This window comes from Mus pahari, chromosome 19 (genome assembly GCF_900095145.1).
Source record: "Mus pahari chromosome 19, PAHARI_EIJ_v1.1, whole genome shotgun sequence".
In the NCBI taxonomy this organism is placed as follows: Eukaryota; Metazoa; Chordata; class Mammalia; order Rodentia; family Muridae; genus Mus; species Mus pahari.
In genome coordinates, this window is record NC_034608.1 from 20,582,016 (window position 1) to 20,599,720 (window position 17,705).

A 17,705-nucleotide genomic window follows, 5' to 3' on the forward strand; every position below is an offset into this window, starting at 1 on the left:
GCCCACAAACTCCACAAGACCAAGGAAAGCCAGGCATGGAAAAGCAAGCCACCTGAGGACAAGAGAAAAGCGTATAGGGACACAGAGGTGTCTGAAGGTGGCAGAGGCCAGAGACAGAGGGGAAGACACAGAAAGACTCCTCAGAATAGGGAGCCATACACAGAAGGAGCAACCAGGAAGCATACACCTGGCCCAGTAAGCTAGGAGACAGCCCCATGGGTAGGGGAGACCCACAGAGACAGTCATGTCTCCACGGTCTCCACTGAGGCAGGTGTGGCAAGCTGGTAGACATAGAACTGGAAAGCCTCTGGAAGCAGGCTCGGGATGTTGAGGGGAGGAGAGTGGGAATTCTCCATTGTGCACAGAGAATTCCTGGGGACCCGTGGAGATGAGTGGGAAGCCAGAAGAGGCCCTCATCTTTTAGTCACCTGAGCAGTGAGGCGGTGGGAGGGGGTGACAAGATGGCAGAGCTGAGAGAAGCCCTCTCTCTTAAGGAATACTGCCGTCTCCCTGAGAGAGCCCAGAAGGGCAGGGGGATGGAACAGAGAATCCACACAGATCTTCAAGTGGGGGTGGGTGGCGCAGGGCTGGGTGTGTGTGTTGGGGGGGTGAAATTTGGGGGGAAGGAACATGACAGTTGGCACTGAAGGCTGAGCCCGTGACTCACCACCACCCCCATGCTCGTGATGGGGAGGAGACACTGACACTCTCACGTGCAGCCCCCAGCACATGTGACCACATGCCTCGCACACACAGTTGGCATGTGGCAACTCAGAGTGTAGCAGGTCTGGCTTGGTGAGCTCTGACTTTGTGGGACATGCCCAACAACATGTGACATAATACATCTGACCCTGTAGGACCCCGATCTTGTCCACGCCTCTCTATCCTTCTAGGGTTCACGTCTACAGTCTCCTTAACACCCACACTGTGTTCTAGCTAAGCCTGAGGCCAGTACTTCATGCCTGCCTCTGTGTCTTTGCTGATCCAGGGATGGCATCATCCACCCTCTCTAAACATAATCTGTCCCAAGAGGCCCAGTTCAGTGCTACCACTGCACAGTGTCTGACCCAAACAGGTCTCCTCTGCAGAGAAAGGACCTAGGAAGCCCAAATTGAGCTGGGATGCCCGAACGGTTCTACAGAGAGGAGCCCGAGAAGCTAAGCTGGGACCTCAAGAGGGAAAAGGAGGCCTCAGGAGGAACAAAACACTACCTGCAAGCCCAGAGCCTGCCGAAGCTCACTTGGGCCCCTACACAGGTGATTCACCCCAAGGGCAAATCCAGACTACACTAGCAAACAGCTCGGCCCAAACCTTAGAGCTCACTACCTCGCACCCACTGCTTTATTTCCCGTAATCTTTTACTTTAGAAATCCGTTGTCTTCCCCTCACCCTTCCCCTTCCCTCGTCCCTTGCTTTGCTCTTCTTATTCACCCTCTGACCCCAAACAATCCACCCACCAGGGAACTGAGTATAGACCTAGGGAGTCATCTCTTGGAGTGGAATGATGGCTTTCTTCTCTCCCCGTGGGAACCTGGACACATGACTTCTCTGGGCCTGTTTCTTAGCACCTCATGGTAACTGTTTGTCTCTGAGAGGACTGGTAGAATTAACTAATGCATGGAAAGCACAGGGCAGAATTTCTATTGTCACATAACACACTTGGATGCCAGCTATCACTAGGCACCCCGAGATACTAATTAGATACTAGAAGTAAGTCCTAGAACTAGGTGTAGTGACGCATACCATTAATCCCAGCAGGCAGACAGAAGCAGGGGGATCTCTTGAGGCCAGCCTGGACTAAATAGAGTCTCAGGGCAGCCAGGGCTACATAGAGATGCTGTCTCAAAATTTTTCTTTTTTGGGGGGAAGGGGTTCAAGGCAGGGTTTCTCTGTTTAGCCCTGGCTGTCCTGGAACTCAACTCTGTAGACCAGGCTGGCCTTTAACTCAGAAATCCACCTGCTTCTGCCTCCCAAGTGCTGGGATTAAAGGTGTGTGCCCAACAAAAAATAACTTCTATATAGCAGCATTTACTTAGTGTCTCGAAACCCTGAGACAATGACTATCATTCTTTTTCAGGGATTAAAAAAACAACAACAACAACAACAAAAAACTGAGACAGAGTGGAGTTGTTTTTCCCAAAGTCACAGCTAGGAAGTGCCAGGGCCAGGACACAGAGTAAGCAGCCCCGTTAGAACATGTAGGTGTACTTGCTAGGGGGTTCAGTGAGAAGATCCAGTTAGACATCAAAAGGAGGGCACACAACACACATAGCGACAACTGGAGACTCAGACCTACCTGGCGTCTGTGTTCAAACCCCTCATAGTTTTTCTGAGCTTTGGTTGGGGGAAATGAGGGACAGTTTGACCAGACGTACCTCTGATAACTCCCTTAACCTTGGCTTCAAAAGGGAGCTTCCTGAAAACTGAGGTGTATTTGTGTGGAGTCCAAATATAGATACTGAATATCTTCAGTCACTCACTACCGTATTACATTCGGGTGTGTGTGTATATGTTCATGTATGCACACTACGGCATATGCAGAAGTCAGTTCTCTCCTGCTACCTTGTGGATCCCAGGGACAAAACTCAGCATCAGGCTTTCCAAGTGCCTTCACAAGCTGAACCGTCTCATTGGCTGGCCTTGAACACACCATGTAGTCCAGATTGGCCTTTTAACTCTGGGAAACGCCAACCTCCACATTATGGTTGAGACAAGATCTCTCATTGAACCTGGAGCTCACTGCTTCAGCTCGGTTGACTAGCAGGCAAGCTCCAGGGATCTGTAGTTCTCCACAACCCTAGTGCTACCATAGAAGCACCATGGACCTATTTTACGTGGGTGCTGAGGCTCCAAACTCAGGTCCTCATGGTTTGCAGTCTAAGCCCCGAAGGCTCTAGACGACTTGCTCCCCAAGCAAAGACAGTCAGTTCTCTCCTTTCACCTGTGGATCCCAGAGTCAATACTCCAGATCAGGCTTAGCATGTGGCTTTACGCGCTGAACCCTGGCTCTCGGTTTTATTTTTGTTTGCTTGCTTGCTGAAGCCAGGGTCTCTCATAACCCTGGCTGGCCTGAAACGTCCTGTCCTGTGTTCCCAGGGAGTCCTTCCCAGGCCTAGGGGTCCTTAACTGTGTGGAAGGGCAGTCACCCGGAAAGATACCTTTAATGCTCAAAAATGGGAGAGGCAAGAGTCAGGCGGATCTCTGTGAGGCCAGCCTGTTCACACAGCCAGACCATATCTCAAACAGGACAAAAACAAGAACAACTGACTCGATCCACGACAAATCCATAAACTTCCTTTTTCTGGACTTCCACCCGGCACCCTCAGCTTCTTCCAAAGGACCTTACTAACGGGGCTTTTCCTTTTTCCTTCCACTTCTCACTTCCTGTCACACACTTTAGGTTTACCTCTTCCTCTAAACTCCCTCTCCTGACATCTTGTTTCCATTCTACTCTTCCTCAATTTCCCCTTTCATCCTCTTAATAGAAAAAAAAAAAAGCCTTAAGCCTTGTTTTGTCCCTTTCGCTGTGTGACTGATGCTGCTTGGTTCTCTCTCCCATTCACGCCGAGTGGGTTCTCTTTTTTTTTTTTTTGCCACTGGCCCTCAGGGATCCTTGGACTGTAATCCCCCGGCCTCCAGGGCTTTGCGTGTCTCTACATCCCACCCTGCCCGTATCCCCTACGCCGACGCTTGTCGGGCGCCCCCAAGATGGCGCCTCCAGCTTCGTCCCGCCTCCCGACGTCATCGCGCCCTCTCCGTTCAGCGCCTCCCGTTTCGAGCTATCAAAGGCGGAATCCGAGAAGAGGTGGAAGAGGAAGAACCTCCAGGGAGGCTCAAAGAGGCGGGCACTATCCACCCGGAGGCCGACCAGCGAGGGAACCTTGCTAAAGGATTGGCTGGGCGCTGCGCGATCCCGCCCCTCCGCACTATTGGTCGGGGCTTCAGAAACCTGAGCACCGATTGGTCTAATGACAGGGGCGGACAGCCGACGATTGGGCGGATTGGGCGGTCTCCGCAGCGGCCCAGGCGGAAGGTGGGAGGGGCGTTGTTGAGGGCGGCCTGGGGTGAAAGCGAGGCTGCGGAGCAGGCGAGACGACGGGCGCTAGAGAGGACGCGGCGCTAGAGTGGCGGTGCAAAGGGACCTGCAGCCCGGAGCCCGGCCCGGGGCCGGCGAGACGGCCGAGGCGGGTGAGTCCCCGCGGGAGCGCAGCGGTCCGGCCCCACCCGGCGGCCTGCCCGCGTCATTCGGCCTGCACGACGAAGGCCTGAAGGATCGCGCCCCGGGTGCGGAGAGCGGAGCGGCCGTTGGGCGCCGGGCGCGCGGGCCGGGCGGGGGCCGTGGCGGGGCGGCGGGTGGGATGGGGGACTGGAGTTGAGTGCGGGGCTGAGTGAGGAGGGGCAGGGCTCGGGCTGCAGGCCGGGGGGCCGACCTTGGCGGGAAGGGGAGGTCCCAGAGCTGCCTCGCCGGAGGGCTCTCTGGTTGTATGGGGTATCGGGGCCACGGGTGGGTGCGCTGGGATGGGATCAGAATCGAAAGGGGACGGTTAGAGGACTCTTGGATGCCGGGGTGGGGAGCTGGCCCGAGAAGGGAGGTAATGAATGCAGGGAGGAAAATCGATTTCTGCCTGGAAAGAACTGAGGCAGAGAAGAGGTTTTTGAGGTGTCTTTAGAGCGATGGAGTGTTCAGGTGTGGAAAACGGAGTAATGCTGACAAGGAAGACCGATAAACGCAGGAAAGTGGGGGTTGGAATACCCTGGAAAGTGTTGACAGCGGTCTTTATTTATTCTCGTGGGTTTCCATAGGTTGAGCTAGAGGGGAGGGATTGTTTTGCTCTCGATACAGGTAAGTAGGCCAGAGTGAGTATTTGAGCAATCTTGGGTGTAGTTGGAGAGACAGGTGCGTGCTACAGAGAGCAGTCTAGGAATTTTGGGGATGTACCATATTGATAACTCTGGGGGTCTGGGTATCCCCGTAGTTGTATGCTGGTGAGAAGGATTAAGTGTGACCTCTTTTTGCAGGGTTTGCGTACAGACGGGGCTTCTAAGTGACAGACATTGGAAACCCTGAGATAGGTAAAAGATCAAGCCATTGTAAAGGATAGGCTGGCTATTCCTGGACAAGATTACAAAAAAAGGAGAAATTCAATCAGTATGAAATAGGGATCTGAAAATTCCTGGAGTGTGTTAGGATAAATTTGGGTCTTTTCTCAGAGGAGAGAGAGGAATAAAAAAAAAAGGTTTAGGTTATGCTCTGAAGCGAGGTTCTCAGCTGAGTTCATTAAGGTTGGCCTGGACCTTTATGCAAAAACGGGTAGTGTTGGTTGGGGAGGAGGCACATAGACATTCCTTGATGAGTTACAGTGGCCTTAAGAAAGGAGTTAAGTCAGTGTGGATAGCTGACAGTGTGCTCGGGGCAGTAGCACAGCACACTTGGTCTTTGTGAGAGAAAGGGTGATAGAAAACTCTAGGGGTATGTCAGGAAGGTGAGATGCATCTGGCTGCCAAGGATTAGGCTTCGGTGGAGATGGACCTTCCAGGTAAAGGTTCGTCGTGTGGTAGGTCTTTTTCCCCTTTGCTTTCTCCATGTAACCCAGCCTGGCTGTGAATTCCTAGCAGTCTGCCTGAGAGGGCTGGGATTGAAAAGCTGAGATCATCTTGATATGATTAGTTTAAACTTGTTTTTAAAAGTCTGAGTATCAGAAAGTGGTTAAGGTGGGAAAGTATGGAGATGGGTTCAGCCAGTGGGAGAAAATTTGGTAGCCAGGTAACTTGATGTGAGGAACCTGGGCACTGGTGGTTAGCAGAGGTTGGGTGGCAAGACCACCAGTGCCAACAGTTGGCTTGGACACCAGTGTGAGTGGTCTGAATGTGAAAAGAAGTTTGAGAGCCTGCGAGAAGATAAGAGTCTATGTAGGAGTGCGGCTTGGAGGGACAGGCCATGAGAGTGTTTGAGGACTCTGCGAGTAGCTTGGCAGAGGAACCCTGTCCCGCAGTGGTGAGGAGTCAAAGGGAGTCTGCATTGGGAGGAGACTCTTCCTGTTGATGCACAGGGCCTTGGGGCCAGTTTACAGGTATGGGAAATGGAGAGGATTGAGTTCATAGGGTCTGGTGGGTAGAATTCAGTGCAAGTTAAATGAGCTGGGAGCTTTGGTAGAGAGTCCCTGGGAAGAGACCATTGGAGAAATTCGTGTTGGCTGTTCCTATGTTCAGGCAAGGAGGATTATTAGGGCATTGGAGTGGAAAAGTGTAATGAAGAAGTTGGAGGAAATAAAATACCTGAGGTAGTAGAAGGGAGCGGTGATAGAGACAGACCTGCCCCGGATAATTGACTTGTCCCCTGCCTTCCCCCCTCTCAGCCCAGGGCCTTGCTGCTGCCATGACTGAGGAGAGTGAAGAGACGGTCCTGTATATTGAGCACCGCTATGTCTGCTCTGAGTGCAACCAGCTCTATGGCTCCTTGGAGGAGGTGCTTGTGCACCAGAACTCCCACGTACCCCAGCAGCACTTTGAGCTGGTGGGCGTGGCTGACCCTGGAGTCACAGTGGCCACGGAGGCAGCTTCTGGCGCAGGTCTATATCAGACCCTCATCCAGGAGAGCCAGTACCAGTGTCTCGAGTGTGGGCAACTGCTCTTGTCCCCCAGCCAGCTCCTGGAGCACCAGGAGCTACACCTGAAGATGATGGCACCGCAGGAGGCAGTGCCAGCCGAGCCACCACCCAAGGTGCCTCCCTTGGGCTCCAGCGCCATCCACTACGAGTGTGTGGACTGTAAGGCTCTGTTCGCCAGCCAAGAGATGTGGCTGAGCCATCGCCAGACGCATCTCAGAGCTGTGCCCAACAAGGCTCCTGCCCCTGTCGTCTTGGGGTCCCCAGTTGTCTTGGGCCCTCCTGTGGGCCAGGCTCGAGTGGCTGTGGAACATTCATACCGAAAAGCAGAAGAGGGTGGGGAGGGGGCGGCCGTTCCATCCCTGGCTGCCACCACCGAGATGGTGACAGAAGTGGAGCTGCTCCTCTACAAGTGCTCCGAGTGCTCCCAGCTCTTCCAGATGCCCGCTGACTTTCTGGAGCACCAGGCCACCCACTTCCCTGCTCCTGTCCCAGAGGCTACGGAGCCTGCCACACAGCAGGAAACCCTGGTCCCCTCCCCCACTGAAGCAGCAGTGTCTCAGCCTGACCCCCTGCCAGCCTCTGATCACAGTTATGAGCTGCGGAATGAGCTGCGAAATGGGGAGGCCATTGGGCGAGACCGCCGGGGCCGGAAACCGAGGAGGAACAACAGTGGAGAGTCAGGTGGGGCGGCCACCCAGGAACTATTTTGCTCTGCCTGTGACCAGCTCTTTCTCTCACCCCACCAGTTACAGCAGCACCTTCGGAGTCACCGGGAGGGTGTTTTTAAGTGTCCCCTGTGCAGTCGTGTCTTCCCCAGCCCTTCTAGTCTGGACCAGCACCTTGGTGACCACAGCAGTGAGTCTCACTTCCTGTGTGTAGACTGTGGCCTCGCCTTTGGCACCGAAGCCCTCCTCCTGGCCCACCGGCGAGCCCATACCCCAAACCCTCTGCATTCGTGTCCCTGTGGAAAGACCTTTGTTAACCTCACCAAGTTCCTTTATCACCGGCGCACCCACGGAGCAGGAGGTGTCCCTTTGCCCACAACACCAGTTCCACCAGAGGAGCCCGCTGTTAGCTTTCCTGAGCCAGCCCCTGCAGAGACCGGAGAGCTCGAGGCCCCAGAGCTCCCTGGATGTGAGGAGAGTTCAGCTGAGCCTGCGGCTCCAGGCACTTACCGCTGCCTCCTGTGTAGCCGGGAGTTCGGTAAGGCGTTACAGCTGACCCGGCACCAGCGTTTTGTGCACCGGCTGGAGCGGCGCCATAAGTGCAGCATTTGTGGCAAGATGTTCAAGAAGAAGTCTCATGTGCGGAACCATCTGCGCACACACACCGGGGAGCGGCCCTTCCCCTGCCCTGACTGCTCTAAGCCTTTCAACTCACCAGCCAACCTGGCCCGCCACCGGCTCACACACACGGGGGAGCGGCCCTATCGTTGTGGGGACTGTGGCAAGGCCTTCACGCAGAGCTCCACTCTGAGGCAGCATCGCCTGGTGCATGCCCAGCATTTCCCCTACCGCTGCCAAGAGTGCGGAGTCCGTTTTCACCGCCCTTATCGCCTGCTCATGCACCGCTACCACCACACAGGCGAGTACCCCTACAAGTGCCGTGAGTGCCCCCGCTCCTTCTTGCTGCGCCGGCTGCTAGAGGTCCACCAGCTCGTGATCCATGCTGGGCGCCAGCCATACCGCTGCTCCTCCTGTGGGGCCGCCTTCCCCTCGTCACTGCGGCTCCGTGAGCATCGCTGCGCAGCCGCAGCTGCCCAGGCCCCACGGCGCTTTGAGTGTGGGACCTGTGGCAAGAAAGTAGGCTCTGCTGCTCGCCTGCAGGCACATGAAGCCGCCCATGCTGCTGCAGGTCCTGGGGAGGTCTTAGCCAAGGAGCCACCGGCTCCCCGGGCCTCGAGGGCCACTCGCACACCAGTTGCTCCCTCCCCAACAGCCCTCGGTGGTACAACCTCTGCTGCCCCTGCAACCCCTGCCCGGCGTCGGGGTCTAGAGTGCAGTGAGTGCAAGAAGCTCTTCAGCACAGAGACGTCACTGCAAGTCCATCGGCGCATCCACACAGGTGAGAGGCCGTACCCCTGTCCAGACTGTGGCAAGGCCTTCCGCCAGAGTACCCATCTGAAAGACCACAGGCGCCTACACACAGGTGAAAGGCCCTTTGCGTGTGAAGTGTGTGGCAAGGCCTTTGCCATCTCCATGCGCCTGGCAGAACATCGCCGCATCCACACAGGTGAGCGGCCCTACTCCTGCCCTGACTGCGGCAAGAGCTACCGCTCCTTCTCCAACCTCTGGAAGCACCGCAAGACTCACCAGCAGCAACATCAGGCGGCCGTCCGGCAGCAGCTGGCGGAGGCCGAGGCCGCTGTGGGCCTGGCTGTGATGGAAACTGCAGTGGAGGCTCTGCCCCTTGTGGAGGCCATTGAGATCTACCCGCTAGCTGAGGCTGACGCGGTCCAGATCAGTGGCTAACTGGCCCCACTGGTGCCGAAGGCCCTCCAACAGCCCCTTTAACCCGTGTACATAGTACCCCTCTCCTCTCCACCACCTTATGAGTTCTATAACTAATTTTAACTAATTTTTTTTTTTTTTTTTTTTGGAGGGGGTTGCTCTGGAGTCCTTGATATGTAAAGGGCACTTCTTCCCACTTTCCACCTGTTTGGTGGTCTCCAAATGAAGCAGTCAATAAAGACTGAGTTGGACATTTATGCTTTTTGTCAGGCCTAGCTATATAACATGATTTGGAGGATCATGAGGCCAGGCAATAGATCTGACTTCTGGCTGCATTCCTAGCACCCCAGATAGAACTTGGCAGGTAGTACAGTTTGCTGGAATGAGAAGGCAGCCTGAGGTCTGGGGTATGGATCTTTGAAACCAGCCTCTTGTGACAGATGAAGGCAGTGTATCTTGCCACTAGAGGTCCCCAAAGCCTGAGGAAAATCTTGAAGCACTTTGTGGCTTTGGGACTGGGGTGGGGCATGCAAACACATAGAGAAACATTGGTGCACTTCTCAGCCTGGCCCTCCCATTTCCAGCCTGATGTGGGTCACATCTGCAAAGCCGTCTATATTTCTCATACTAGATCCCTGAGGATAGACTTACACCAGGCATGATGGGGAGCAGTGGCGGAGGGGAACTCCTGGGAACTCTAGCTAGTAGCTGAGTTTGAAGTTCTGAATATTGGGGGCTGAAGTAGGAAGTGCCTTGTGTGTGTCCCCTGCTCCCCACCCCCCACCCCCAATGCCAAGCTGTATCTTGGCCAGTAGGTGTTAATTGTAGGAAGAACGGGATGAATGGGCTGGTCAGTGTCGTCTGGTATATTTTGAGTGTTTCACCGCCACCCCACCTATACACACCCTAAGAACTGTATATTTGCTTGGATCTCTCACATGTTGAGCAAACTCAAGACCACAGAGCTGTGTCCCAGTCTCTTTAATTTTGAGGTCAGGTTTGCTGATTGTCCAGGCCTCAGACTCACTATATCCTAAGCAGGCTTTGAGCCTGTGTCCTCCTGCCACAGCCCCTTGAGTAGTTAGGATGACAGGCCTGTGCCCTTGGGTTATTTTGAGTAACACTGGAACCTAGCCCTACACAAAGGAGGCCTCTGGCATGTGACTTGGTAATGGTCAGTTCAGCCCAAGGCAGAGCTTGAATTCAAATCTGGTTTCATTTGATTTAAGCATCCATATTCCATGCTGCCTGTTCCATGGTCTTTCCCAACAAGAAAATGGAAGTGACCCGATGAGGGTGTATATTTGCCTTGCCTCTAAAACACCTCCTGCCCCAGTATTCCAGTGCCTGGGATTCTACTGGAAAGATTTCCTTAACGTAGAAGGACACAGCTTAAAAGATAAAGAGAACTTAGGGTCAGAGAAGCCCTTAGACTGAGCATGCCTCTTAGCCTGTTGGCTAGATATGTTGCTCAGATAAGAGATGAGGCTACACAGACAGTAAGCTCCCTGACCCAGCCTCCTTTTTATTTATGTCCTTAATTTTCAAAAGCAAACACCTATTACAACCTGGCAGTAGGATTTTGCCACAGAAAGCTTATGTCTGTTTTTGGAGTCCCTAGAACTCATGGTGGAACTGACTCTCAAAAAGTCCTTTGACCTCTGCCTGTGCACTGCACCATGGCCTGCACGCACCTGCAGTCACAGTGGTGAATGTTAAAGGAAATGTACCTACTGGCTATCCCTAACAGTTCCTTATGATTTTCACACACAGTTGATTTCCCATTTAGGATTTCTCAATCATGGGCACCATCTTCAGTATCTGCCTGCCCTGCAGGAAAGACATAAGCCACAAACCAAAGTGCTAGGTCCTCTCCTCCCCAGGAACTAAGGGCACTCGTGACCCAGCCTCCCCTTTGGAAGATCTGTGCTGCTGTACAAGCCATCTGAAATGCGGATTAGGACAGTAAGATGCTTTATCATTGCAAAACCAGGTGAAAAGCAACTGAAAAGGGACTGGGATGGAGGAAAGCCACGAGGGTGCGGATTGCCACAATGGTAAGGTGTTTTCATCAGAGATTAACTCCCTGACAACGGAATGACCATCCACTGGAGCCTTGAAAACCCAAATCTGGGCAGTGGTGGCGCACGCCTTTAATCCCGGCACTCCTGAGGCAGAGGCAGGCGGATCTCCGAGTTTGAGGCTAACCTGGTCTACAGAGCAAGTTCCAGGACAGCCAGAGCTACATAAAGAACCTATCTTGAAGAAAAATTAAAAAAAAAAAGACCTGACCAGAAAGGTGTTCCAAAGGGCCCATGTTGGGTGGCTTTCAACTGCCCTGTGGGCACACATACATGGTATGCACAGACATACATGTATACCTAAAAAATAGTTGACCAACCCCCTGAAAAATAACACAAATTCAGGTGATACATCATCGTTGGTTATGACCTCCGATAAAACTTTGATGGCCTCTTGAGCCATACTCTAAAGAAAGGTAAAACCGATCTACTGGCTAGACAAGTCCCCAAACTCAGCGGCTCTGAGATGCTCCTCCCTAAGATAAGCACCCAGCCAGCCCACCCAAGGGAAAGTCCAGGAACATGCATTGTGCAAGCAACTCAACAAAAATGACCTTGGGCCCTTTTAAGGAAGGCTTACCTTACCTGATGCTTGCCCTTTGTGAGGAAGGATTGTTGTGTGTGGCCCAGGCTGCCTCTGTGCTGGGATTACCAGCCTGTGCTATTTCACCCAGCTGCCCGCCTGCTTTATTTCAAAGTTGAAGAAGCGAAGTAAGCAAGGGAGTTGTAACGCTTAACAAAAGAAAGCCAGCTAAGTAGACAGGGCGTGTTGAGCACAGCCTGCATGTCACTATGCTCCACCTAGACGCATGGTGGCGGCTTCAAAACCAGAGTGCTCTCCAGTGTGTGTCTTGGGACAGTCTACGGTTCTGACTGCTGCCCCTTGAAGGCTGATGAAGATCTTCCTCCTCAGCTATTACTGATTTAAAGGTGGGTTTGTTTGCTTTCTTTTAATGGTTCTGAGGATGAAACCCAGGGCCTTAGCCCATCCACACTTTACCTTTTATGCCCTTTCAATGTTGCCCAAACTATGCACCACACACTATTTTTCAAAGTGTCAAGGCCCTCTTCCACTAATTTCTTACATCTTCAGCCTTTCTTTTCCATTGGATCACCCAAGTCCCCGCACCTGTGTGCCAGACAGGACGCAGCAAGGACAAAGGAAGCCCAGTGGCTCTGTTTTAAGGCCAGTTCTGATTCTCGGTGGTATCTGGGAGTCACCCCGGCCATGACCTGTAAAGTTACTATTGCAAATGAAATGTTCAAGATGGCAGGATGATTTGAGGATGATAAGGAGGTGCATATATTGTATTCATCAGACTTCAGAGTCTGTGTGAGGTGGGGGGCCCTGGGGATTGAATCCCACGACGATATTATTAGTGATAAACCATTGAGCCATACCCTCAGGCCCCTCCCCTTTTGAGCCAAGCCTTACCTGGTAACCCAGATTACTTCAAATCCTCAGCTTTGGGTACTTTTTGTTTTTTCGAGACAGGGTTTCTCTGTATAGCCCTGGCTGTCCTGGAACTCACTTTGTAGACCAGGCTGGCCTCAAACTCAGAAATCCACCTGCCTCTGCCTCCCGAGTGCTGGGATTAAAGGCGTGGGCCACCACGCCCGGCCCAGCTTTGGGTACTTTTATATTTATTTTTGAGACCAGCTCTTATGCACCAGTGTTGGTCTCTCTATAGCCAAAACTGATCTTGAACTCCTGTCTCTGCCTCCCCAGTGCTAAGAGTAGAGGTTTGTGTCCCCAGTTTCCCTTTTTTTCTCAAGGGTTCATGCAACAAGGCATGTGCACATGGAAGCTTGAGGACAGCCTCCCTCCCCTGTTGTCCTCAGAAACTCGTACTATGAGACAGGATTTCTCATTGTCCTGACCTGAAGTTCACCAATGATGCTATACTAGCTGCCCATCCTGCCCCAAGGCATCCATTTTTCTCCACTTTCTTTTTTTTTTCCTTTCCAGACAGGGTTTCTCTGTGTAGCCCTGGCTGTCCTGGAACTCACTCTTTAGACCAGGCTGGCCTCGAACTCAGAAATCCACCTGCCTCTGCCTCCCAGGTGCTGAGATTAAAGGTGTGCGCCACCACGCCCAGCGTTTTGGTTGTTTTTTGGTTGTTTTTGGTTTCCTAGCCCCAGCACTGGGATTCCAAGGGCACCAACATGCCAGGCATTTTTACACGAATTCTGGGGCTCTAACTCAGGGCACTCAACACAAACACAGGCACTTTATTGACTGAACTCTCCATTGTCAACTCTTATTTTTATTATTATTATTATTATATCTAAGTACACTGTAGCTGTCTTCAGATGCACCAGAAGAGAGTGTCAGATCTCATTGCGGATGGTTGTGAGCCACCATGTGGTTGCTGGGATTTGAACTCAGGACCTTCGGAAGAGCAGTCGGGTGCTCTTAACCACTGAGCCATCTCACCAGCCCCATCAACTCTTATTTTAAAGGACTTTTTAGTTCCCTTTGGGAAGCACCCAGAGTAGGACATGGACAGTATTGGCTGGTTTCCTGGCTTCTTGGTTCTTTTTGAAGGCCATATGCTAGAGAGCTAACTGTCCTAAGCATTATCCATCCATCCATCCATGTATGTATGTGTGTGTGTATGTATGTATGTAAACAGTGAGCTGGGTCTCAGTATAGCCCTGGCTGCCCTGGTACTCTATGTAAGAGAGGCTGGCCTCAGACTCACAGACTGCCAGCTGCTTCCTCCTGAGTGCTGGAATTAAAGGTGACTATCACTGAGTCTAGCTGTTTGAATCATTTGACCATCCCATTCAGTTTCACAACCCCAGGAGTCAGGCATTGTCCTGTGTCTACTGTAAAATGGCAGCACTGAGTTTTGGACACAGGAATTTGAATTATTCCTAAATTCCCCCCAAGTTTTCTGAATGTAATTTAAAAAAAAAAAAAATTCAGGCCTTCTAAGTACTGTGTGGTTAGGAGTGGGTTGTTTTCTTGTTTGTTTTGAGACATTCTCTTTTATATTATATTCCAGCAGAGGGCATCAGACCCCTTTATAGATGGTCGTGGGCCACCATGTGGTTGGGAGGGGGATGCAGGGGGGGAATCGAACTGAGGACTGGAGTGTCCACCAGTGTCCCTAACCACTGAGCCATCTCTCCAGCCCCATCATTGAAGATCTCTTTTTGTTTTGTTTGAGACAGGGTTTCTCTGTGTAGCCCTGGCTGTCCTGGAACTCACTCTGTAGACCAGGCTGGCCACGAACTCAGAAATCTGCCTGCCTCTGCCTCCTGAGTGCTGGGATTAAAGGCGTGCGCCACCACTTCCGGGCTTCACTGAAGACATTCTTAGGCCTATGTTGGCCTTGTACTTACCAAGTAGCTCAAACAAGCTTGGTGCTCAAGGCAGTCCTCTTGCTTCGTCCTTTCAAACCCTGGGCTCATAGGGCCACGCAGCATTCTCGTTCCTGTATTTTAACAGCACAGCCTTCCCCTCCCCAGCCTGATGTTAACTTCCCAGGACACAGGAGGCCAAGGGACACCAGTTCTCTAAGTACAGTTTTTAGGTTTTTATTTTTTTGATTTTGTGGTTCAGATGAATGACACAAGTTACAAAAAACGGGGCCTTAAAAGAAGCACATTGTACAGTGAACAAGCAGATTGAAGTTAAAAACACGGAAACACTAACCCGCTACCACAAGAAGAGACAGGGAAGGGGTCTGGGAGGGGAGGGGAGGGGCTGCCAACACAGGGGTCTGCCAACCAAAGAGCTACCTCGAAGGGCCTGGAGGAAAGGCTGGTCACTCCAGGGCCACCCGGCCCACTACTTAACCACGGCTCCCCCCCAGGCATTCAAGTGAGTAGGCAGAGGACAGCCACACCAGAGGGTGGAGCCGGTCAGATCTTTACAAGGACAGTGCTCACTTTGCCCTAGGGCCTTGGCCTTGGGAGGTTATGGTGGCCGGCCATGGTGGGGCTAATACCAGGAGCCAGGGTAGCTGATCAAAAGACCAGACCCCCCAAAGATGCCTGCCCCCCTCCCCTGCCCGGCTATGATCCAAAGGACCTCTGTTCAGGAGAAGCCACTGTCGCCCTGCAATTACATAAATAAATAAATAAGCCCCTAGCCTTGGAGGACAGGTTGGGGGAAGGGCAGCAGGGCTGGAGAAGTCGGGGCAGAGGAATGGGGGTTCACAGACAAGGTAAGTAGTTGTCTCCGTGCCAGCAACACTTCTCTGGACTTGCTTTTTCCTTTGCTCCTTTTGTTTTTTAGGAAGGAGCTAACACCAAGGACAAATACTTAAAAATATACATTTTTTTTTCTTTTTCCTCCTTTGTCATCATCGTCTTGCTTTGGAGACTGCTGAGGTCAAAGTTTAAACCACACAAAAGAACCGCGGTTTGAAGTTTTTGTGGGTTTCTTGTTTCTGTTTTCTTTTTTTTTGTTTGTTTTTTATTTTTTTTATTTTTTGTTTTGTTTCTGTTTTTTGTTTTGTTTTTTGTTTGTTTGTTTGTTTTTTAGTTTTTATTCTAACTTTTTTTTTCATTTTTTTTCCCAACGTATAAAAAGGTAGCGGAGTTGTCTGTGGTTTTTTTTTTTTTTATTTTATTTTTTTATTTTTTATTTTTTAAATGGTTAAATCTTTGGTTTGTTTCTTTTTTTTCTCTTGGAGGCCTTTATCTCTCGCACTTGCCTTTCCCACTCAGAGACCGGTGGGGGCCCGCGTGTCTCAATCGTGCTCATTTGTCTCACTCGGTTCTTACCCTGGGTGAGGGGGAGAGAGGCACCGTGGGAATGGGCTGGATGACAGAAACTAAGCCAGGTCAACAAGTCAGGGCCCAGACTTGACTAGTCCCTGGCTGGAGCGCCCGAGGGGAAGGGGCTCGGAGACCCCATACCTCACCCTCCCCTATACACACACCCAACCCCTTCCTCCAGCTTCTAGTCCCTACCCTGACCCCCAGAAGAGAACAGAGAGGTGGTTTAGTTACTGGCATTATTTATTTATTTTTGGCACAAAAGGCCCACTGTAGAGGGCAGACCAGCCTCTCTCTGTTCCTCCCTTAAGCAGGGATCAGGGCTGGGAGAAGTTCAAAGCTCTTCTCCCTCTAGTCCACTCACCTCTCTCCCTAGCCCAGGCCCCTGGTCCACCACCTGACTGTCCAAGCCGGTGCAGAGCCTGGCCTGGGGTTCCCTCCCCACTCTAGTAAAACTCCCTAGCCTTCCAACTCTCGCTCACACACAGACACACGGACACAGGCTCTGTACAGACCACAAAATAAAAACGATGAGATAGTTTTGTTTCCTGGAGTCGGAGACTGGGGTGACTGGAGTGGAAGGGCAGGTGGGGGTGGGAGGGACTGGCAGTTCCCCCCCCCACACCTAACCAAACCTGGCTCCCCCCAGCCCCGAGCCCCTTGCCCTGGCTGGCCCCCAGCCAACAATATTTGGTTTATTTTTTTTTTTTAACATTAAAGTTCTATGAGGTATTTGGTGCCTTATCTCGAGTCCTCGGGGGAGAGGGGCCCAGGGTGGGGGGAGACCTGGGGCTCACCTGCCCCTCCCGCCTACCCTCCCACCCCCCTCCCGATATTTGGTTTCACAGCTGTAGTTAAAGCTTGGGATTTGGTTATTTTTCCCCCCTCCCAGGAACTTTTTTCCTTGTTTTTCATTTCCCAGTGTGGGGGTTGGATGGGGAGGGTCCCCACCACCCCCAGCTGCATGGGGGTTCCCTCCACCAATGTCAGGGCATCTGCCCCATCCCTGCCCCTGTTTCCTCCTCTCTTTGCCCCACTCCTCCACACTAGGGTGGGGACTTGATCAGAAAGAAGCAGGATGAATTGGGTGGTGGTGAGTCCCGGATTTTCTTTTTTTTTTTTCCCTTTTTTTTTTTTTTTTTGGTCTAGAATCATGGTTTCTGTCCGAGTCATCTCCACCGTGCCTTCCACGCTGCCTGTCTTCTCAGAGGGTTGTTTGTTGTTCTTCTGGTTGTCATTCCTTCATTCTGTTCTGTTCAAATGTCTTTCTATAAAGGTCAGGAGCCCCGGGGCCCCTCTGCACCCTTGGGTTGGGGCCCTCTCGCTAGCCGCTTTCCAGGAAATTAAAATGGACAACTTCAGAGGTAGGATGAGGGGTAGGGGCGGGGGGTGAGGGGGCGGGTCGGTTCAGTAAAGATGCTTACATTCCAGCGAGGATGGGAGGGGCAGCCACGCCACCAAGGTCTGGCAAGGCACCCGAGGCCCTGCATTGGCCTAGAGTTAGTTTCTGCTGCCTCTGTAACCCAGCCCGACAGTTTTGTTCTGGGTGAGAGAAAGGAGACCAGAAGAAAAGAGAACGCTGAAGCCTGAGGGCTCTGGCTGCCTCTCCTCGGAGTGTCCAGGATGGAAGGGGGCCCAGGCCATTGCCCGGTTCTCCCCTCTCCCCTTTTCTGCCCCAGCCCAGCCAGGGGCAGGGGCCACTCTGATTTCAATGGCTCGCGTCCTTCACAGCAACACTTTGGTTTGAAGAGAGAAACAGAAAGGAGGTCAAGAGATAGGACAGAAGAACAAAGAAGGGGGAGGAGGAGGAGGAGGAGGAGGAGGAGGAGGAG

The 17,705-nt window shown here is 52.3% G+C and overlaps 1 protein-coding gene across 2 annotated transcripts; it reads left to right on the forward strand.

Moving 5' to 3' along the window:
* The first annotated feature begins 649 nt into the window (after window positions 1-649).
* Window positions 650-9,315, forward strand: Znf574 (zinc finger protein 574). 2 transcript variants are annotated; one of them, XM_029532091.1, is made up of 3 exons: window positions 650-1,256; window positions 3,608-4,188; window positions 6,357-9,315. In XM_029532091.1, the coding sequence occupies exon 3, from the start codon at window positions 6,377-6,379 to the stop codon at window positions 9,077-9,079; it is 2,703 nt and encodes a 900-aa protein (XP_029387951.1). In that variant the 5' UTR covers window positions 650-1,256; window positions 3,608-4,188; window positions 6,357-6,376; the 3' UTR covers window positions 9,080-9,315. The 2 variants fall into 2 exon arrangements, with proteins under 2 accessions (XP_029387951.1, XP_029387952.1); XM_029532092.1 differs by lacking the exon at window positions 650-1,256 and adding an exon at window positions 5,020-5,073 and having other exon boundaries at window positions 3,991-4,188.
* Window positions 9,316-17,705: the final 8,390 nt, after the last annotated feature.